We start from the raw sequence: 22,968 nt of genomic DNA, 5'->3' as shown, positions 1-22,968 counted from the left end.
TTGGTCGCCCAATCCTCCACTCTAGTATCGGGTGACGTAATGGGCATCGGAACCGGGATTCTGGGATGTTGTCCGTTATTGAGTAGGAACGGAGTCTGCCCAGAGGATTCATGGACCGAATTGTTAATGGAAAATTCGGCCCAAGGAAGGAGGTTAGCCCAGTTGTCGTGGTGCGCGGATATAAAATGGCGGAGGTAAGTTACCAAGGTCTGATTAGTCCGCTCCACTAGTCCATTGGTCTCGGGATGGTATGCGGAGGAGATGTTCAGCTCTATCTGCAGGAGCTTACAGAGCTCTCTCCAGAAGCGAGACGCGAACTGGGGACCCCGGTCGCTCACCACCTTGTCAGGCATGCCATGCAACTTAAATACATGCCGAATGAACAAGGTGGCGAGAGCACGTGACGTCGGGAGTCGTGGGAGAGGCACCAAGTGGACCATTTTAGAGAAGTGGTCCGTGATGACCCATACGACCCTGTGCCCTGCTGACTTGGGCAGATCTCCCAGGAAGTCCATCCCTACCACTTTCCAGGGACGATCCGGCACTGGCAGTGGGTGAAGAAGACCTGCCGGTCTCTGCCGGGACGGCTTATTCCGAGCACACGACATACAGGCTCCCACATATTCCTGTATGTCCTGGGGTAGTCTCGGCCACCAATAATGCCTGGTCACCAGGTCTCTGGTCCTTTTGACCCCGAAGTGACCCCCGACCTTGGAGGCATGGGCCCACGATAGCACCTCGTTCCGTAGTTCAGGGGGAACGAGGGTTTTGCCAGGTGGCACCTGGTCCAAAGAAGTGGGAGTGACCATCCTCAAGCTGTCCGGGGGTAGTATAAGACGAGGCTCCTCCTCGTCCTCCTCCAACACAACCATACAACGTGACAAGGCATCGGCCCGTACGTTCTTCTCACCGGCCAGGTGGCGGATAATAAAGCGGAACCGGGAGAAGAATAAAGACCAACGGGCCTGCCTTGGGTTCAGGCGTTGTGCTGTCTGGAGGTATGTGAGGTTTTTGTGGTCAGAAAAAACCTCAAATGGATGCTTCGCACCCTCCAGGAGATGCCGCCATTCCTGGAATGCTAGTTTCATCGCCAGTAACTCCCTATCCCCTATGGAGTAGTTCCTCTCGGCCGGAGAAAAGGTCTTGGAGAAAAAGAAACACGGATGTTTCCTTCCTCGTTCGTTTTTCTGGTACAGGACTGCACCTGCACCGACCGAAGAGGCGTCTACCTCCAGTAGGAAGGGTTTGGAGATGTCTGGACGATGAAGGATGGGAGCTCTGGAGAAGTGAGTTTTGAGAGTGTGAAATGCCTCTACCGTTTCCCGTGTCCATGCTTTGGGATTAGCGCCCTTGCGGGTAAGGGCAATGATGGGTGCTGCCACCGTCGAGAAGTTGGGAATGAACTGGCGATAATAATTGATAAACCCCAAGAATCGCTGGATCGCCTTCAGCGAGCGGGGCTCAGGCCAGTTCATCACTGTCTCCAACTTCCCCGGATCCATTGCTAACCCCTGACTGGACACTATGTACCCCAGGAACGGCAAGGATTCCTGTTCAAAAACGCACTTTTCCAGCTTAGCATATAACGAATGGGTGCGGAGCCTCTTAAGTACTCGGATGACATCCCTCCGATGGGTGGTAAGATCGGGGGAGAAGATAAGAATGTCATCCAGGTATGCAACCACGGAAAGATACAAATCCCGGAAAATGTCATTCACAAAGTCTTGAAATACGGCGGGGGTATTGCAGAGTCCGAAGGGCATTACTAGATACTCGTAGTGACCGTCCCTGGTGTTAAAGGCGGTCTTCCACTCATCGCCCTTTCGGACTCGCACTAGATTATACGCCCCGCGTAGATCCAGCTTTGTGAAGACCTTTGCCCCGCGGAATCGATCAAATAGCTCAGTAATGAGGGGCAAAGGGTATTTGTTCTTGATTGTGATTGCATTTAATCCCCTGTAATCGATACAGGGGCGCAGATCCCCTTCCTTCTTCTGCACAAAAAAGAACCCTGCACCAGCCGGTGAAATAGACTTGCGAATGAACCCCTTCGCCAGGCTGTCCTGAATATATTTGGACATAGCCTCCGTCTCTGGAGCAGAGAGTGGATACACTCTGCCCCTAGGGGGCTCGGAGCCTGGCTTCAGGTCTATTCGGCAATCATATGGCCGGTGGGGAGGAAGAGTATCTGCGGCCCTTTTGGAAAAGACATCCCTGTAGGCCTCATAAGGTGTCGGTAAACCCGGCCCCTCAGTATTCCCTGAGGACCCAACCGACCTAATGGTAGCGGGTGGTTCGGTAGTCACGAGGTGCTCTCTACAGGATCCTGCCCAGGATGAGATCTCCCCTGTTGCCCAGTTGAGTATAGGAGCATGCTGTCTCAACCAGGGAAGACCCAGTAGGATCTCATCCGTCCCCCCTGGAAGCACCAGGAAGGACACCTGCTCATGGTGTCCCGGTGGTACATCCATCCTGAGAGGGATGGTGATCTGGGTGATAGGATCGAGTAGTATGGACCCGTCGACTACCCGGACCCTGAGTGGCTTGGGCAACAGAACCAGGGGAACTGAGTATCGGGTTGCCAGGGAGGTCGAGATGAAATTGCCTTCAGCGCCTGAGTCCAAGCAAGCCAGGGCAGAGAAGAGAGTAGTGCCGAACTGCAACTGGGCGCTGATAGTCAACCTAGAGGGAGAAGTAGCGTCTAGAGTCCCCCCTCTGATAGAAACTAGACGCTGTCTTTTCCCGACGGTTTGGGACATAGGGTAGCTATGTGTCCCCTCTGCCCACAGGAAAAGCAGATGACACAAGACCGAGAACCTGGGGCAGAGGAGACCACCTTGGACACTTCCATTGACTCCACGGAGTCGCCTACAGGACTGGCTGGGGGACCTGTCTGATGGAAGACGGGAGTCAGACGCTTTTTAGGCCGAGAAGACGTGGGTGCTGAAGAGACCTCGAGCCTTCGCTCCGCCTGGCGGATGTCTATGCGAGAGGCAACCTGAATCAAGGACTCTAAAGTGGCAGGCACCTCACGTGTGGCCAGTGCGTCTTTGACAAACCCTGCCAGGCCCTCCCAAAACACAGGGACAAGGACCTTATCCGGCCAGTCCAGCTCTGCGGCCAGTGTCCTAAAGTGTACAGCAAAGTCCCCGACTGAAACAGACCCTTGCCGAAGTCGTAGGAGGCGCAGCGCGGAATCGTGGGTGACTTGAGGCCCGAGGAACACCATTCTCATGGCCCCAAGATAAGCTGCTAAGTTATTCACCACACGATCTCCGCGCTCCCACAACGGCGTGGACCACTTCAGCGCTCTCCCTGTGAGCAGGGACTGGACGAAGGCTACCTTCGCCTTCTCGGTAGCGTAAAGAGTCGCGGACAGCTCTAAGTAGGTGGTAACCTGGTTTATAAACCCATGGCACTCAGAGCTGTTGCCGCTAAAGCGCTCTGGAAGCGCAAGGCGAGGAGACCTTCCGCCCAATAGCACAGCCTGGGTAGCCGCCTGGGTGGCGACTGTCGTCAGAGTAGTCTTATCGGAGGAAGACTGCTCCACTGCTGCCAATCGTGACTCCAACTGCTGCACATAACGCAGCAACTGCTGCTGCTCTTCAGCCATAGCCAGACCTTTGGCGCGACCGTAATGTTACGAGGGGGACCCGGGGAAGCGTGCCAAGATGGGAAATGGACTGCTTCCGCCAGTCAAGGTCCACTGTGCGGTGTAAGGGACCGCCGCTATGGTGGGTGAAGAGTGAGCGGGTTGCTGCTAGCGATCGTCTGGAATGTCACAGACGATCTATGTACACCGATCTGCCCTAACCCCTGAGGGTTGTATGGCACAGATCTCACGGCTCGGTGTACCTGTTGCACGGGGAAGCACAGAGGTGCCCACGCACGTGTGCCAGTGGAAGTCACGAGAATATGGCACGAGGGTAGCACAGAGGTGCCCACGCACGTGTGCTTTCAATAACCAGGTGAGTCCAATGGAGACTTGAGGAGCTCACCTGGGACAGGAACACGGCCTGTTGACGGGGGTACTGCCGGAGCAGCAAGGCAGGAACACGGCCTGCAAACGAGGTACTGCCGGAGCAGCAAGGGCCAAGCCCACAAGAGACAGTAATGCCTGAGCAGTGGCGTGGCAGCACGCTGCCAGACATCCAAACATAGAAGGACGGTCGCGCGCCGCCATGATGGCAGGGGGAGCTTTTAAGGAGGTGCAGCTCCACCCGAGGGCGGGCGCGAGGCGGAGATGACAGACTTGACCCAATCAGGGTCCACGACGTCCCAGCCTGGCCAGTCAGGATTCACCACGTCACCAGCCTTGTCATCAAGCCGTGTGACGTCAGTGAGCGAATCAGGACCCACCACGCATTGCACATGCTCACCCTCCTGCCTCTGGGAAATAGAGGCGGGATCCTCAGTCTCACAATGTGCAGAGATAACGGGAATCTCACTGCTTCCCTGAGCAGTAAACCTCTGCACATTGCGCAGCCTCGCAGACCTTCGGGGCCGCTGAGCAGGAGAGTCTGCGGCAGGCCAGGAATGGGAGACCGCTTCACTCCTTGTAACAGGAGAACCACTAGGTGTCACCCTTCTGCTGCCTCTCTGAGAAGGTATCTCCTGCACACTGCGCAGTCTGGCAGACCTTCGGCGCTGCTGAGCAGGAGTGCTCGTGGCAGGCAAGGAATGGGAGACTGCCTCAGTCCTTGCCTCAGGAGAGCCACGAGATGTAACAGATTGTCCCTAGTAGCCTTCGCCAGGTATTTCATAGAGAGAATATATAGTATTGGAGACAGGAGGCAACCCTGCCTCGTCCCATTATGTATCTGGAAAGGCTGTGACAGGGTACCATTCACTCTCACTTGAGCCGATGACAAGAAATAAAGGGCAGAAATCCGACACAACATCACCTCCCGAAGGCCTATACTCCTCAAAGCCTGGAGCATGAATTCCCACTGCATCCTTTTGAAGGCCTTCTCAGCGTCCGTCGACAGGAAGCACATGGGACCCCCCGCCCCCCTCGACCAGTCCACCAGGGAAACAGTTTTTATTATATTGTCCCTACCTGGAACAAAACCCACCTGGTCTCTATTAACCACCATTGGGAGAAGCGACCGCAGCCTGTTAGAAAGCAACTTGGAGTACAATTTTATGTCCGTATTGATTTAGGGATATCGGGCGATAGCTGCTGGATAGGGAGGGATCTTTCGCTGGTTTGGGAAGCACAGTTATGTGGGCTCCAAGAGCTTGGGGCGGGAAGGAGCCTCCCAGAGAAATATGATTGCGCATGGAGAGGAAAGGGGGGGCTTAATGAATCTACAAATAATTTGTAAAAGCCAGCAGTAAAACCGTCAGGCCCTGGGCTTTTACCTAGTTTAGAGAAATGTATAGAAGCATGATCTGACCAGAGCATTGACCCCACCTCAGCTCCTACCCTGAAATCCAGCAGTGAGTGGAAAATTAAAAAGTAATCGATCCGGCTATAAGCGGCGTGAGCTGGAGAAAAAAAACCTATAATCTTAAACCTCTGGATGGAAGATCCTCCAAACGTCCACCAGCCTCATGTCTCTCATTTGTTTTTTAAGACTCCTAATGGAAGAGTCAGGCTAAGGCCGGCGTCACACGATACGTTACGATTGACTCGCACAAGTGCAATGTGAGAAAATCTCGCATTCCACACGAACCAATGTTAATCAATGAGGCAGCTCCGATCTGCTTTTTTTTTTTCTCAGGTCAAATCGGACTGGGGAAAAAAAAAAAGCAGCTTGCTGCGATATATTTAGAGTTTCTCCTGTACATGACTGTAAATGACTAACAGCTGCTGAGATAAAAGCGGATCACATACAGATTGAATACGGGTTGCTCACGGACTACTATCATGAGAAAAATCACAGACTTGCAATTGCATTTCACACGGATCAACACTCGGACAGAGCTCATCCTACTCTCTAACATGAGAATCGGACCGATTTTCCAATCGCAAGCGTGACGCTGGCCTTAGATGTCTTACCTGAGGAGGTATCCATTAAGGCATTCATCGGGAGATTCAGGTCACCCCCAACACCACCTGAGCTGGACCTGCGAAGTCATCGAGCGGCTTTAAGCAATCTGAATGGAGTTTGCACTGGCCAAAGTTCGGGCTGTAATTGTTTGCGATCAGGAAGCTGTGCTGGTTCCAGGAGATCGGTAAAAAGATGTATCTACCAAGGGGGTCAATTAGGGATTTTAGCATTGTGGGCACAAATGTTCTATGGAAGGCCACTGACACTCCCCTGGACTTAGCATCCGGATTACTGCTATGGAACCAAGTTGGATATTGTCTGGAGGCTATCTTGGGGACCAAATCCAAACGAAAATGCGTCTCCTGTATCATCAGGACAGCTACTTTCTGCTGGTTGCTAAAGTGTAAAATTAGCCTACGTTTCTCTGGAACATTAAGCGCCTTAACATTAAAGTGAACCTGTCAGGTGTAATCTGCCCCCGGACCACGAGCAGTTCTGGGTACATATTGCTGATCCCTGCCTAACCGTCCCTGTATACACTAGCATAGATAAAGTGGTCTTTAGAAAAACTATTTCTAAAGATGTTTTATCATAAGCTAATGAGTGAGGGGACTAGCCCCAAGGGCGTTGCTTCCCTTGCTAGTCGCCCCAATTAGCATGTTACACCCCTGTGGGCGTGCTATCATTCTAATGAATGTGCAGCGTCAAAGAATTATGTCACTCACCTCTCCGCTGCCATCACGTCCGACGGGGGATTTCAGCTCAGTGCGCATGACCCCAGAGTTTGGGTCATGCGCACTACTTCAGTTTGAAGCCAGGATGCATACACCCGGCTTCATAGTGTGCATGACCCAAACTCCAGGGTCATGTGCACTGAGCCGAAATCCCCCGTCGGACACGATGGCAGCGGAGAGGTGAGATCATCCTCTGATGCTGCACATTCATTAGCATGTTAGCACACCCACAGGGGTGTACTAACATGCTAATTGGGGTGACTAGCAAGGGAAGCAATGCCCTTGGGGCTAGTGCCCTCGTTCATTAGCATAAGATAAAACCTCTTTAGAAATAGTTTTTCTAAAGATCTCTTTATCTATGCTAGTGCATAAGGGATTGTTAGGCAGGGATTATAAATATGCACCCAGAACTGCTCGTGGTCCTGGGGACAGATTGCACCTGACAGGTTCCCTTTAAAGGAGTAAAACTTTAAGTCATTCATTTGGACTTATAACATCAAGCAACTGGACACAAGTATCAGCCGAACACGCGAGAGAGGGGAAGCAGGTAGAGGGGGAGAGTAGAGAAAGAGATAGTAGAAGAAAGATAGACAAAACATGGGTATAAAACCCTCCTATCCATGTGCATAGTTATCAGTGGAAGCCAACCACCCGGGCACTGGGGGGAAAAAGGTAACCAACAGCGATTGTTACCTCCTCGCTCCCTGCCCCAGCCTGTAACACTAAATATAGTGCAAGACCCAATTGAAACAGAACGAATTATGCTCATCCTAAATCACATATGGCGCATGTGAAGACTACCGGTGCCTTCAACCATAAAAGACCAGAGACGGCCTTCAGAATCATGAACCATCCCTGGAGAACCTAAACATATGTAAAACGTTATACAGCAATTGTTCCATAACGTTACCCTCTGCAGGCGGAGAACACCACTGTATGGGATATGCCACAATTATATCAAGTGTTAAAACCTTTAATCATAAAGCAGACCCTTATGAAGTATTATCTTGCTCCCCTTGGAACCTCAGCCAATAAGATCCATGTGGGGGGAGGTCAGTCCCGGAACAGAGACGGCAAGTTAAGGCCAGACGGTGGAGCCCTAAGTGTCTCCACCCGTGGCTTCTGCATCGCTTTACTTGTTGGAGCGTTGTACTGTCAGCCATTTGGGAGGTGCCATGGGAAGCTGTGGGGCGTGAGGCCAATCTGGAAGCTCCACTTGTGGTAAATTGAAAGTTTCAAGGAGCTTGGCAAGGTCCCCCAGCCCTCGGATGACCGCTTACTTCCTTTCCTTGAAGGTTTAGTTGAAAGGGGAAACCCCATTTATATGGTATGTCCTTCTCTTTTAGGAGTAATAAGAGGGGTTTCATGGCTCTTCTCGGTTGCAAGGTACTCCTTGCTAGGTCAGGCAGGATCAGTATGCGGGAGCCCATTAAAGTGATAGTCCCTTTCTGTCTAGCTGTGGCCATGATGGATTCCTTGGCTTTAAAAAAAAGTGCACCTGGCAAATGACGTCTCTGAGGCGGGAATCAGGAGGTGGTCTTGGTCCCAGAGCTCTGTGGATGTGGTCCAGTTCATTCAGGCTGAACCCATCCTCACCCAGGATCAGTGCAAATAATTTCTGAGCAGTAGCATCCAGTTCAGGGGTGCTGATTGTCTCAGGAAGGCCTTTTATATGGAGATTATTCCACCAGTTGTGGTTCTCCAAGTCTTTTACCCCTGCAGCCAGCTCATCCAATCTTAAGGAGTGGCTTAGGATAACCTGTCTTTGTGTCTGTAATTCTCTCAGCACCCCCTCCTGGGACTTCTCCACCTCCTCCATTCTGGCTGTCACTGCCACTGCTACAAACACCAAATCGAAGATGGCAGCCCCCAGTGCCTTCAGTAAAACTAGAATTAAATAAAAACTAAAGCAGTGATTTTAATTTTGTATTAAAAATACTTTATTTCATAATCACTATTATTAATACAAAAATAAAAAAATGTGACACCCTCCTTTTAAATGAATGGAGCTCTGTTTTGTAAGGGTCCCATTACACATAGCGACGTACCAGCAATCCGACCTGGCAGGGATCGCTGGAATGTCGCTGTTGAGCTGGCAATAAGGCAGATCTCCACAGTGACCAGCCACCAGCGACCCGTGTAACGTCGGTTCCCTGCACACTCAGAACTGGTGCTCGTTGGTCTCCCGCCGTCAAACACGCTGATGCGTGCTGCACAGCGGGAGACCAACGAGGAAAAAAAATGGTCCTGATCGTTTTGTTACGATCAACGACCTCGCAGCAGGGGCCCGCTTGCTGCTGCTTGTCACACACAACGATATCGCTGGCACGTCACAAAACCTGTGATGTTTCAGCGATTTCGCTATGTGTGACAGGGGCTTATGATTCCTCTAGCCTGCAGGCAAATCCCTCAAGGTCTTTCTTAGTGGGGAGTGACTTAAGGTACCGTATTTTTCGGACCATAAGACGCACTTTTTTTCCTCCAAATTTGGGAGGAAAGTGTGGGGTGCGTCTTATGGTCTGAAGCTGCGGGGTAGGGAGCTGTGGGGAGTCAGCGCTATGCAGTGGGATCACAGGAGGCAGGGAGGGTCGCTGTTGCAGGATGCCGGCGCTGGAGAAACCACGTGTGCCCGCTGCTTAAAGTAAGTGAATATTCATTAGCTGCTCCCCGCCCACCTCTCTCTGCAGTCAGCGGGGGTGAGGAGCAGCAAATCAATAGTTTAAGGTAAACAGCGGACAAACGTGGGAGCTCCAGCCCCCGGCTTCCTGCAGCGGCTGGGGAGACTGTGTCCGCTGATTAGGAGGCAGGAGCAGGGGGCCGCAGTAGTCATGTCTGGCCCGGAGGAACTGCACATCACTGCAGTGTCCGGGCCAGAGCACGGCATACCTTCACAGCACAGTCGCAGTCTCGTGCTGAGGGCTCAAATTACTTTCACTTTGCTCCTGATGCCTCTGCACTAGAAACAGTCTCCCGTAGCTGACAAGGACCTACAGTGATGTAATGCAGAGGGGTGGGCCAGAGCAGCACAGTGCCCCGCCTCTTCATTACATCACTGCAGGTCCTTGAGATATGGGAAACTTTGTTTCTAATGCCAGGACCAAACTGAAGCATGGTGAGCATCACATCAGTAAAAGTAAGGCAATAAATAATATAGTATATAAAGGCATTACTGTACACCTGGATGGGGTTGGATCATATATATATATTTAAACCCAAAGGAGAAAGAAAGTCGCACTCCAGATGATCACCATATCACTCCGTTTTTATTGCAGGGGAAACATGAGGGTACAAGCGGTGGGGAGGGTGAGACAAGCCATACAACGCCGGACGACGGCGTGCCGTTTCGCTAGAACTTAGCTTCCACGGGTCCAGTGGAAGCTAAGTTCTAGCGAAACGGCACGCCGTCGTATTTCCCCTGCAATAAAGACGGAGTGATATGGTGATCATCTGGAGTGCGACTTTCTTTCTCCTTTGGATTTATCTTGGTCTTCACCGCAAGTCTGCACCATGATCCCCTCCATGGCTCAGCAGGGCTCAAGTAGCTGAACGTGTAGTAACACGCGGAGTAGGTGGTGCACCGGGACTCTTACCTCTTTCATATATATTTAAACACACACACACACTCTATATAACACACATACACACTATATAACTATATACACACACAGTATATAACTCTATATATACACACACACACACTATATAACTATATATATATATATATATATATATATATATATATATATATATACACACACACACACAGTATATACAGTCATATGAAAAAGTTTGGGCACCCCTATTAATGTTAACCTTTTTTCTTTATAACAATTTGGGTTTTTGCTATTTCAGTTTCATATGTCTAATAACTGATGGACTCAGTAATATTTCTGGATTGAAATGAGGTTTATTGTACTAACAGAAAATGTGCAATCCACATTTAAACAAAATTTGACAGGTGCATAAGTATGGGCACCTCAACATAAAAGTGACATTAATATTTTGTAGATCCTCCTTTTGCAGAAATCACAGTCTCTAGTCGCTTCCTGTAGCTTTTAATGAGTTCCTGGATCCTGGATGAAGGTAGATTTGACCATTCCTGTTTACAAAACAATTCCAGTTCAGTTAAGTTTGATGGTCTCGAGCATGGACAGCCGCTTCACATCATCCCACAGATGTTCAATGATATTCAGGTCTGGGGACTGGGATGGCCATTCCAGAACATTGTAATTGTTCCTCTGCATGAATGCCTGAGTAGATTTGGAGCGGTGTTTTGGATAATTGTCTTGCTGAAATATCCATCCCCTGCGTAACTTCAACTTCGTCACTGATTCTTGCACATTATTGTCAAGAACCTGCTGATACTGAGTTGAATCCATGCAACCCTCAACTTTAACAAGATTCCCGGTGCCGGCATTGGCCACACAGCCCCAAAGCATGATGGAACCTCCACCAAATGTTACTGTGAGTAGCAAGTGCTTTTCTTGGAATGCTGTGTTTTTTTGCCTCCATACATAACGCCTTTTTGTATGACCAAACAACTCAGTGTTTGTTTCATCAGTCCACAGGACCTTCTTCCAAAATGTAACTGGCTTGTCCAAATGTGCTTTTGCATACCTCAGCCGACTCGGTTTGTGGCGTGCTTGCAGAAACGGCTTCTTTCGCATCACTCTCCCATACAGCTTCTCCTTGTGCAACGTGCGCTGTATTGTTGACCGATGCACATTGACACCATCTGCAGCAAGATGATGCTGCAGGTCTTTGGAGGTGGTCTGTGGATTGTCCTTGACTGTTCTCACCATTCTTCTTCTCTGCCTTTCTGATATTTTTCTTGGCCTGCCACTTCTGGGCTTAACAAGAACTGTACCTGTGTTCTTCCATTTCCTTACTATGTTCCTCACAGTGGAAACTGACAGGTTAAATCTCTGAGACAACTTTTTGTACCTTCCCCTGAACAACTATGTTGAATAATCTTTGTTTTCAGATCATTTGAGAGTTGTTTTGAGGAGCCCATGATGCCACTCTTCATAGGAGATTCAAATAGGAGAACAACTTGCAAGTGGCCACCTTAAATACCTTTTCCCATGATTGGATACACCGGCCTATGAAGTTCAAAGCTCAATGAGGTTACAAAACCAATTTAGTGCTTTGGTAAGTCAGTAAAAAGTAGTTAGGAGTGTTCAAAACAAGAAATTGATAAGGATGCCCATACTTATGCACCGGTCAAATTTTGTTTAAATGCAGATTGCACATTTTCTGTTAGTACAATAAATTTCATTTCAATCCAGAAATATTCCTCAGTCCATCAGTTATTAGATATATGAAGCTGAAATAGCTGTTGCAAAAACCTAAATTGTTATAAAGAAAAAAGGTTAACATTAATAGGGATGCCCAAACTTTTTCATATGACTGTAACTTTATATACAAACACACACACACTCACACAATATAACTATATACACACACACACACACACACACACACACCAGATTGGAGGATCACACATATAATGGTGGGGAACATACATATTCCACGATGGGGGCCATATATACCTGGAAGGTACCCAGAATGGGGGATATGAGGACAGAATTTGGGGATGATATTACCTCAATAACACTGTCAGCAGTAAAATAACAGTGTGTCATGACCACATTCTTTTTAATTTTATTTATTTTTTTCTATTTTTTCCTCCTCTAAAACAAGGGTGCGTCTTATAGTCCGGTGCGTCTTATAGTCCGAAAAATACGGTATATACTTATCTCAGCAAGGTTCATCTCATCTGTATCATCCCAGTCCAGAGGCCTCCTGCTGTGAGAGAGCTGCATGGTTTTGAGTCATCATCTCCTGCAGTGGCAAGCAGCCTGTGTGAGCAGCCGTTGCCATCTTGGACCTGGTGTGTCTGGAGCTCGGCGTGGTGCTGAGTTGCAAAGTCGATCCATGGCAGCTGGCAGGGCTCTGTTCACTGCTGTGCCCGGTCTGGGAGTCTTCTTAGTTCTGCCCATAAGCTTTTGCCACCAAAAACGTTGCCAAAATGTGATGTACAGGGTGGGCCAGTTATATGGATACACCTAAATAAAATTGGAATGGTTGGTGATATCAACTTCCTCTTTGTGGCTCATTAGTATATGGGAGGGAGGTAACTTTTCAAGATGGGTGGTGAACATGGCAGCCATTTTGAAGTTGGGCATTTTGGATTCAACTTTATTTTTTCCAATGGAAAGAGGGTCATGTAACACATCAGACGTATTGAGAATTTCACAAGAAAAACAATGGTGTGCTTTATATTAATGTAACTGTATTCCTTTATTAGTCATTTAGAAATTTCTCTTTGTTTACAGCCATTGACGTCACAGAGGTTAACATGTAAGGAGCAGATAGAAATTGTGTTGATGTCTTGTGAACGCAGTACCCAGGTTATTGCAGCAGATTTCAATGCAAGACACCTTACGAGACCACCTATTTCCGATGCTACAGTTAGCAAACTGCTTTCCAAATTTCGTGAAACAGGTTCAGTGTTGGATTTGCCAAAATGTGCACGCAAGAAAACTGTCAATAATGAAGAAACATCAGTGCCTGTCCTAGCTTCATTCACGGGGAGAGGAATAAGAGTGTAAGCCATGCTAAAACCACAGAGTCCAGAAGATTTAAATAATTCCCTTTATTTTCATAAGTAAGGGATTTATTTAAATCTTCTGGACTCTGTGGTGTTAGCGCAGCTTACACCCGTATTCCTCTCCCCTTTTGATATTATTAACCTTCGGGGCTGCTGCTGACCACCACCATTACATTGTGCAGAAAGGAGTTGTGACTGGCACAACCCCACCAGGTGAGTGCATTTTTAGCACTAGACTAAATTCCCCATACCAGGTAAGACCCTATTTTGCACTTTTATTCCACAGTTACATCACGTTCTAGCTTCATTCAGCAAGAGCCCACAGCGTAGCACTCGCCACATGTCACTGGAGAGTGGCATCAATCCAATATTCCTTCGGCGGCTATTAGCTATTCACAAATGGCACCCTTAAAAAATCCAGCTACTGCAGCCTCTCAACGAGGATGACCTGAAATTGCTACATGATGATGTGTTGCCCTCTTTATGCACTGAAGATGGCACCTTCCCTGAGTTTTTCCAGCAAGATGGTGCACCACCACATTATGGGTGTCGGGTCTGAGCATTGCTACATGAACAGTTTCCTAGAAAGTGGATTGGTCATCGTGGGCCAGTTAAATGGCCACCAAGGTCTCCCAATCTGATCCCCTTAGACTTTTATCTTTGAGGTCATCTGAAGGCAATTGTCTATGCTGTGAAGATACAAGATATGCAGCATCTGAAACAACGGATACTGGAGGCCTGTGCTAGCATTTTTTCTGCAGTGTTGCTATCAGTGTGTCAAGAGTGGGAGAAGAGGGTTGCACTGACAATCCAACACAATGAGCAGCACTTTGAACACATTTTATAAGTGGTCATAAAATTGTAAATTAACAATGAGCAAATAAAGTTACTTTTAAACCAAGCACACCATTGTTTTTCTTGTGAAATTCTTAATACGTTTGATGTGTTACATGACCCTCTTCCCATTGAAAAAGATAAAGTTGGATACAAAATGGCCGCCATGGTCACCACCCATCTTGAAAAGTTTCCCCCCTCCCATATACTAATGAGCCACAAATAGGAAGTTGATATCACCAACCATTCCCATTTTATTTAGGTGTATTCATATAAATGGCCCACCCTGCAATGCAGGTTACATGGCCAGTGAAATGTTTTGAATGGCCTCCGGAGCTTTCGCTCAAAAACCTGCATGAAAAATGACATGTTATTCCAGTCTAATAGAAATATTTTTAAATTTGTCTGAGCTGTGACTTAAAAAAAACTAATGAAATCTATTTTTATCTCCAACAGAAAATGCAAGTGATCATTCTGGAGGAAATGTGATGTTATCACTAGAATGTAATGTAAAAAATGAAGAGAACATGTGTCAGTCCTCAGAAAAAAACCTCATTACCATTAATGTACATCAAAAAGATTCTGTTAAATGCAAGAGAAATCACACAAGAAAGAAGCCGTACTCATGTTCAGAATGCGGGAAACGTTTTAAAGTAAAATCACATCTTGTTAGACATCTAAGAATTCACACAGGGGAGAAGCCGTACTCATGCTCAGAATGTGGGAAATATTTTGCAACCAAACATAATCTTATTAGACATCAAAGAATTCATACAGGAGAAAGGCCGTTTTCATGTTCAAAATGTGGAAAAGGTTTTATAGATAAATCAGTTCTTTCGAAACATGAGAAAATTCACAAAGTGAAGCCATATTCATGTTCAGAATGTGGGAAATGTTTTATTATAAAATCACAACTTGTTAGGCATCAGAGCATTCACACAGGAGAGAAGCCATATTCATGTTCAGTATGTCAGAAACGTTTTACACATAAATCAAGCATTATTAAACATGAGAATGTTCACACAGGAGAGAAGCCATATTCATGTTCCATATGTCAGAAAAGTTTTACATATAAATCAAGCCTTGTAGAACATTTGAGAGTTCACACAGTAGAAAAGCCGTTTTCATGTTCAGAATGTGGGAAATGTTTTAAAAGTAAAGCAAATCTTATTAAGCATAAAAGACGTCACACAAGAGAGAAGCCGTATTCATGTTCAAAGTGTCGGAAATGTTTTATTGCAAAATTTAGTCTTGTTATACATCAGAGAATTCACGCAGGAGAGAAGCCATATTCATGTTCAGTATGTGAGAAATGTTTTACACAAAAATCAAGCCTTGTTATACACCAGAGAAGTCACACAGGAGAGAAGCCGTATTCATGTTCAGAATGTGGGAAATGTTTTATTCTAAAATCTTGTCTTGTTACACATGAGAAAATTCACACAGGAGAGAATCCATATTCGTGTTCAGAATGTGGGAAATGTTTTATACAAAAATCAAGCTTTGTTAATCATCAGAAAGTTCACACAGGAGAGTTTAAAGAAAAGTCAAATATTGTTACACATGAGAGAAGTCACCCTGGAGAGAAGCCGTATTCATGTTCAGAATGTCATAAAGTTTTTAAACTTAAAAGAAGTCTCAGTGCGCATGAGAGGATTCACACAGGAAATACATATTCATGTTCCGACTGTGGAAAACTTTTCATGAGTAGAGCAAATCTTCTTTATCATGTGAAAAGGCACACAGAAAAAAAGACATATTCATGTTCAGAATGTGGAAAAATTTTTATGAGTAAAGCAAATCTTCTTTCTCATGTGAAAACGCACACAGAAGAAAAGACATATTCATGTTCAGTATGTTGGAAATTTTTTACACAAAAATCAAGCCTTGTTAAACATCAGAAAGTTCACAAAGGAGAGAAGCCATATTCATGTTCAGAATGTGGGAAACAGTTTAATACTGAAGCCCTGCTAAGTGATCATCAAAGAGATCACACTGAAGAGAAGCCATTTACATGTAGCAAATGTGGGATGTGTTTTATATATGAATCAAGTCTTCTCAGACATAAGAAAGTTCACGATCAGAGTGTGGAAAATGTTTCTTTAAACAAATCATTTCAGGTTAAATATCCAAGAAGTTACACAGTAGAGAAGCCGTATTCATGCTCCGAATGTGGAAAATGCTTTATAAGCAAAGACAAGCTTCATACTCATCAGAGAAGTCACACACAGGGGAAGCTATTTTAATGTTTAATATGAAAAAATGTTTTATAAAGAAATTAAAGCAAAAATATCTTTTTTACAAGTCAGTAATATTATTTGTAGACATTAAACTTTTTTATTGCATACACTGAAGCTGCCAAGCACCAATATTACATTTACCTGGTGTCAACTGTGACATGGATCCTTTAGGGACAATGATCCTGACAGGCTCTATGATTAGTGATGGGCGCTCCTGATCTGTAAAGTTCGGGATCGTACCGAACACATAGTGATCGTGTACACGATCCCGATCACGAGCTATCCTGGGAAGCTCGTGTTACAGATCAAGTATAGTTTGGGTCCAGGGACTGTAAAAAAAAAAAAGCACCTTATTAAAAAACGTGATCATACTTACAGGTCCCGCAACGCGTCATGGAGACACGGCCGCTTCTGCTTCCGCGACCGATCATTGCTGTGCCGCATGGTAGCCAGCACTGACTAAAAGGACCTTCTATGATGTCATAGCCATGTGACCAGTCAGGTGTGAATGTTGTACAGACATTGGCTTACATACTGGTCACATGAGTATGATGTCTTCTGAAGGTCCTGTTAATTGAACCTTAACAGTCACTGTGCGAGTGTCGCATCGCATCACGGAGCACAATCTCCCGACAGGAGCGGGTCAGCCTCATGTGTTTCCACGCTGTTGAGGCGCTCCTGTCCTGAGAGCGTCAGGTGCGGGGGATGCAATGCGAGACACAAGTGCAAGCATACCCTCACTGTCACAAATTAGTAGAATGAGAAAAGGCACTCTCCAAGATTAAATACAATGTCTTTTATTTCATAAAAACGAGGATAGGTAGGAAGAGGATACGGAGGGCGAGTACCTCTCCCTACCTATCCTAGATTTTATGAAATAAAGGACCTTGTATTTCATCTTGGTGAGTGCCATTTCACATTCTACTAATTTGTGATTTTTCCTTAATGGTTCCAATGATCGGCACCTCCTATTTTTGTGTCCTAGCTCTCCTTATTAGCCAGTGATTGTTCTGTTGCTAATTTAACTGTTGTTGGAGTCAGTAGTGCTGGACTGTCTGCTCGCTGTGCTTTTGTTTCAATACCCTCACTGTCGGCCTGCTTCTTGCTCTTTACAGAGCGATGTAGCAGAGCTGACATGGCTCTCTCTGCTTTTCACTTTGTGAAGATGCTGTCTATACAGAGTGATGAAGCAGACATTGCTGTCCCTGTGAACTGCGTCGGACTACGGATTTTTTTTTTAATAAAGATGGAGTCTCCAAATGGTTTCTTTTGTTTTATTTCTAATAAAAAACATTTTTTTCTTTGTTGTGTTTTTTTTTTTACTGTTACTAGAAATTCATGGTGGGCATATCTAATTTGGCGTGATACCGTGAATTTTGGGCTTAGTACCATCTGAGAATACAAAGTATTAACACCTTTATTACCCAGTGTGCCACCCGGCACCAGGCCACTGGACAAGCTGGGTAAAGCGCCTGGAAATGGCGCTAATGAACAATGCGCCATTTCCAGGGGCTGCTGCGGACTGCCGAGAATCCCAGCCCCCAGCTGCCTGGCTTCCCCTGACTGGCGATCAAAATGCGGCGGGAACTCATGCATTTTGTTTAAAATATTTTTTTTTAAATTATTAAAAATATAATTTATGCACTTCTCTGTATTATGATTGCCAGCCAAGGTTAAAGCCAGACAGATAGGGGTGGCAGCCCTTAGCCATCTGCTTTATCTGTGCTGAAAATCAAAAATACAGCGAAGCGCTACTTCGTATTTTTAATTATTTATTTTTAGCCAACTATATAGTGTGTGTGAGTGTGTGTATGTACAGTACAGACCAAAAGTTTGGCCACACCTCATTCAAAGAGCTTTCTTTATTTTCATGACTCTAAAAATTGTAGACTCACATTGAAGACATCAAAACTATGAATGAAAACATGTGGAATAAAATACTTAAGTGTGAAACAACTGAAAATATGTCTTATATTCTAGGTTCTTCACAGTAGTCACCTTTTGTTGTGATTACTGCTTTGCACACTCTTGGCATTCTCTTGATGAGCTTCAAGAGGTAGTCACCGGAAATGGTTTTCCAGCAGTCTTGAAGGAGTTCCCAGAGATGCTTAGCACTTGTGGGCCCTTTTGCCTTAACTCTGTGGTCCAGCTCACCCCAAACCATCTCGATTGGGTTCAAGTCTGGTGACTGTGGAGGCCAGGTCATCTGGCGTAGCACCCCATCACTCTCCTTCTTAGTCAAATAGCCCTTACACAGCCTGGAGGTGTGTTTTGGGTCATTGTCCTGTTGAAAAATAAATGATGGTCCAACTAAACGCAAACCGGATGGAATAGCACGCCGCTGCAAGATGCTGTGGTAGCCATGCTGGTTCAGTATGCCTTCAATTTTGAATAAATCCCCAACAGTGTCACCAGCAAAGCACCGTCACACCTCCTCCTCCATGCTTCAGAGTGGGAACCAGCCATGTAGAGTCCATCCGTTCACCTTTTCTACAAAGACACGGTGGTTGGATCCAAAGATCTAAAATTTGGATTCATCAGACCAAAGCACAGACTTCCACTGGTCTAATGTCCATTCCTTGTGTTCTTTAGCCTAAACAAGTCTCTTCTGCTTGTTGCCTGTCCTTAGCAGGGGTTTCCTAGCAGCTATTTTACCATGAAGGCCGCTGCACAAAGTCTCCTCTTAACAGTAATTCTAGAGATGAGAAGATGTGTCCAAACGTTTGGTCTGTACTGTATATATAATTATAGCTCTGGCAAAAATTAAGAGACCACTGCAAAATTTTCAGTTTTTCTGATTTTTCTCTTCATAGGTATATTTTTGAATAAAATGTAAATTGTTGTTTTATTTTATAAACTAGTATTTTCAGAAAATAAATACAAAATTTATTGCCTGGAAATTCAGAGACGTTGTCGGTAGTTTATAGTATAAAAGAACAATTTACATTTTACTCAAAAATATACCTATAAAGAGAAGAATCAGAAAAAGTGAAAATTTTCAATGGTCTCTTAACTTTTGCCAGAGCTGTACATATATATATATATATATACCGTATTTTTCGCTTTATAAGACGCACTTTTGTTCCCCCAAATTTTGGGGGAAAGTAAGGGGTGTGTCTTATAAGCCGAATATACGGGTGTGTGTGTGTGTGTGTGTGTATATATATATATATATATATATATATATATATATATAATATACACTGCAGGGTCCAGGGGAGGTGGGGGCAGCTCTGGAGCGCTACTGGGGGCAGGTGAACGCTGCGGGCAACAGCGTTAGATCTCCTGCTCCCGCTCATATAATATGTACAGCCGCTATCCATCACCGTGGTGCTGAAACCGCACCACAGTGACCAGTTGGGGGAGCGGTGCATATTATATGAGCCTGCGCACCCCTGTGATGGCACATGCCCCCACCTGTGTTAGATATGGCCCCCATGCTGCTGCTCATCCTAAAATAAAAAAGCTTTACTTACCCCCTCCAGCGTTTCTCCCCAGTGTCCCTGCTTTAACTGTGATCAGGCACGCAGAGATGATATCAGTCTGCTGTGCCGATCACATGACCGGCACCAAGAACCAGGAAGTGGAGGAACAGAAGCATGGAGGGAGACAGGAGGGAGATCAGCGCTGGAGGAGGTAAGGAAAGAGTGTTATATTTTACTATGGGTAGCAGCATGGGGGCGATATCTAACACAGGTGAACGTGTGCAATCCATAGGAGGCCATAGGCAGCACAGGGGAACGTATGCAATCCATAGGGGGCCATAGGCAGCACAGCGGAATGTGTATTTTGATTGCCAGTCTGGTAACAACAGGCAACTTGGGGCTGGAATTCTCAGCAGCCCGCAGCCGCCCCTGGAAATGGCGCATTGTTTTTTAGCACCAATTCCAGGCGTTTTACCCAGCTCATCCAGCAGCCCTGGTGCCTGGTAGCTCGCTGGGTAATAAAGGGGTTAATACCAGCTTTGTATTTTCAGATGGTACTAAGCCTGAAATTAATGGTGTCACGTCAAATTAGACATGGTCACCATGAATTTCTAGTAAACAGTAAAAAAAACAACACACATTTTTTTTTTATTAGAAATAAAAGAAAAATAATTTAGAAACTCCATCTTTATTATAAAAACAATTCTTAATCCGACATAATCCACAGGGAGAGCATTGTCAGCTCTGCTTCATCACTGTGCACAGACAGCGTCTATACAGTGTGAGAAGCAAGCCGACACTGAGGCCGGAGTTTCACTTACGTATGACTGGTATAGTCTCGCATGGGCATCACTTCGCAAGGATAGACACTCTCTGGACACAGGCGCATGAGCTGTATGGAAAGACATGCAGCCAACCGCTCCTGTCAGCAGAGTGTGCGACCGTACTGGGTGATGCTAATGCGACACTAGCACAGTGACAGTCAAACTTCAATTAACAGGACCTTTGATGATGTCATAGCCATGTGACCAGTCTGTAAGCCAATGTCTGTACAATAATCATACCAGACTGGTCACATGGTTATGACCTCACGTAAGGTCCTGTAACCCGGGGGCACAGCAATGATCGGAAGCAGAAGCGGCCATGAGACAGAGTCTGCAGGACGCGATGCGGGACCTGTAAGTATAATGACAATGTTTATTATTAACTATATTCTTTATTTTACAGCCCTCATAGATAGTGATGGGGGGATAGCCTATCACTATCTATGATTAGATTCCCAAAGGCTCGTTCAGATGAGCGCATTATATGTATTTGTCCTGTTCCTATGCCCCACGAAGAGCACATGGAACCACTGCAGCCGATGTGCCAGTACAGTACACAAGGCAGATTTTCCACATGGACCAATGGTTTAAGTTAAAAAATTGTGGCAGGCGTTATACTGGTCAGATTTGTGGACCAGACTAGTGCATATACCGTGGAACCTTGGATTACGAGCATAATTGGTTCCGGGAGTGTGGTCTTAAACCAACTTACTCTTTTATATCAAAGCAAATTTTCCCATAGGAAATAATTGAAACACAGACAATTCGTTCCACAACCCAAAAATATTTGCTGCATTTCTACAAACTTATTACAGTAAAACAAAATAATGTACTGTATTCATATAAAATTATTACAGTACACTAATACAAAATACTGTGCAGTAAAATACAAACAAATTAGGCTGCACTTTAGCTTACAATAGAATTGTTGGTGTGTGAGAGGTACAGTACAAGCAATGTGTGGTACTGGGTAGCACAAAGTACAATACTATATCCACAAATGGAAATTGATAGACATGCTGTATAGTATATACTGTACTGTACAATTGTATACTGTGTATAGTATACAGTGCATATGTTCTGAAAGTTACCTCCAGAGTGGGTCAGAGCGTAGAGAAAGGACAGAACCGGAAGTGTGCACGGTGAATATTTGTTCTTATTGCAAAGCATTGCTCTTAAACCAAGTTACAAATATGTAAAAAGCTTTGCTTGTCTTGCAAAACGCTCTCAAGCCAAGTTACTCTTAAACCAAGGTTCCACTGTATAGGGAACAGGAGGGGGTTTAGGAACTCACCACACCTTGGACTTGATATGGAAGCAGGGAGATCTCTGGAGCCGGAGGTTGCTGATCCAACGCTGGTGCAGAGCAGCAACTAATAGCATGACAAAAGGGAGGAGGAGTGCAGCACAGCCATCCGATAAGTATAAAATCAAAATTTATTTCATTTCCTTTAAAAATGGTCATATCCACCGTGAGATAAACTGACGCGTTTCTGGCGGTGTAACTCCCTTATTCATAGTGAATTTAAAAATATTTTGCGGTAGAAGCTATTTAACCCCATAGCGACGGCCTAACGTCTCAAGACGTCGGAAAAACAGGGTACTTATTCTGTTCCGACGTCTTGAGACGTCAGGCCGGAAAAAGCTTGTAGCGCCCCCCAGTGACGAAAAATCTCGGGGGTTTCAGCTACCGGAGGTAGCTGAGACCCCCAAGATTATGAATCGGGGTGTTTTTTTTGGACCCCGATAATGTGATCGCCGGTATACACCGTATACCGCCGGTCACATTAAAAAAAAAAAATGGCAAATAATACTGATTTCTTTCTCATCTGACATGATCAAACATGTCAGATGATAAAGAAATATAAGCCCCTAGTGCCCCCAAAGCCCCCGGTACCGGAGAAATCAACCCCCCACCCCCACAGGACATCCAAAATGGTGCCGACGCACGGCGAAAACTGCCGCCGCCGCCGGCTCTGCATTCATTTCCCTCCGATCTGAAATGATCAAACATAGAATATGCAGGGGTTGTGGGACGTTATATATGTTTGACATCTATCCATTCATCCATTGTAGCATTTTAGGCTATGTGCCCACAATCAGGGTTTGCAGCGTTTTGGGCGCAGAGTGTTTTCCCTGCATCCATAGCGCTGCATTGTGCAGTAGAAGCACAGTGGAAGGATTTTTAGAAATCTCATGCCCACTGGGCTTCTTTTCTCCGCAGCATAAACCGACCTGTGGCGCAGCTTCCTGAGCCTCAGCATGTCAATTTATGCTGCGGAGACAAGAGTGTTCTCTGCGG

The 22,968-nt window shown here is 45.8% G+C and overlaps 1 protein-coding gene across 1 annotated transcript in view; it reads left to right on the top strand.

Moving 5' to 3' along the window:
• LOC142297467 (uncharacterized) overlaps positions 1 to 22,968 on the top strand; it is a 231,552-nt gene that overhangs the window by 146,726 nt on the left and 61,858 nt on the right. Inside the window, exon 7 of the mRNA XM_075341693.1 lies at positions 14,634 to 16,397. Within this exon, the coding sequence (XP_075197808.1) occupies positions 14,634 to 16,397 (1,764 nt within the window). The remainder of the gene's footprint in view (positions 1 to 14,633; positions 16,398 to 22,968) is intronic.

Source organism: Anomaloglossus baeobatrachus, chromosome 3 (assembly GCF_048569485.1).
Source record: "Anomaloglossus baeobatrachus isolate aAnoBae1 chromosome 3, aAnoBae1.hap1, whole genome shotgun sequence".
Lineage (NCBI taxonomy): Eukaryota > Metazoa > Chordata > Amphibia > Anura > Aromobatidae > Anomaloglossus > Anomaloglossus baeobatrachus.
This window is presented reverse-complemented; position numbering and strand designations above follow the sequence as displayed.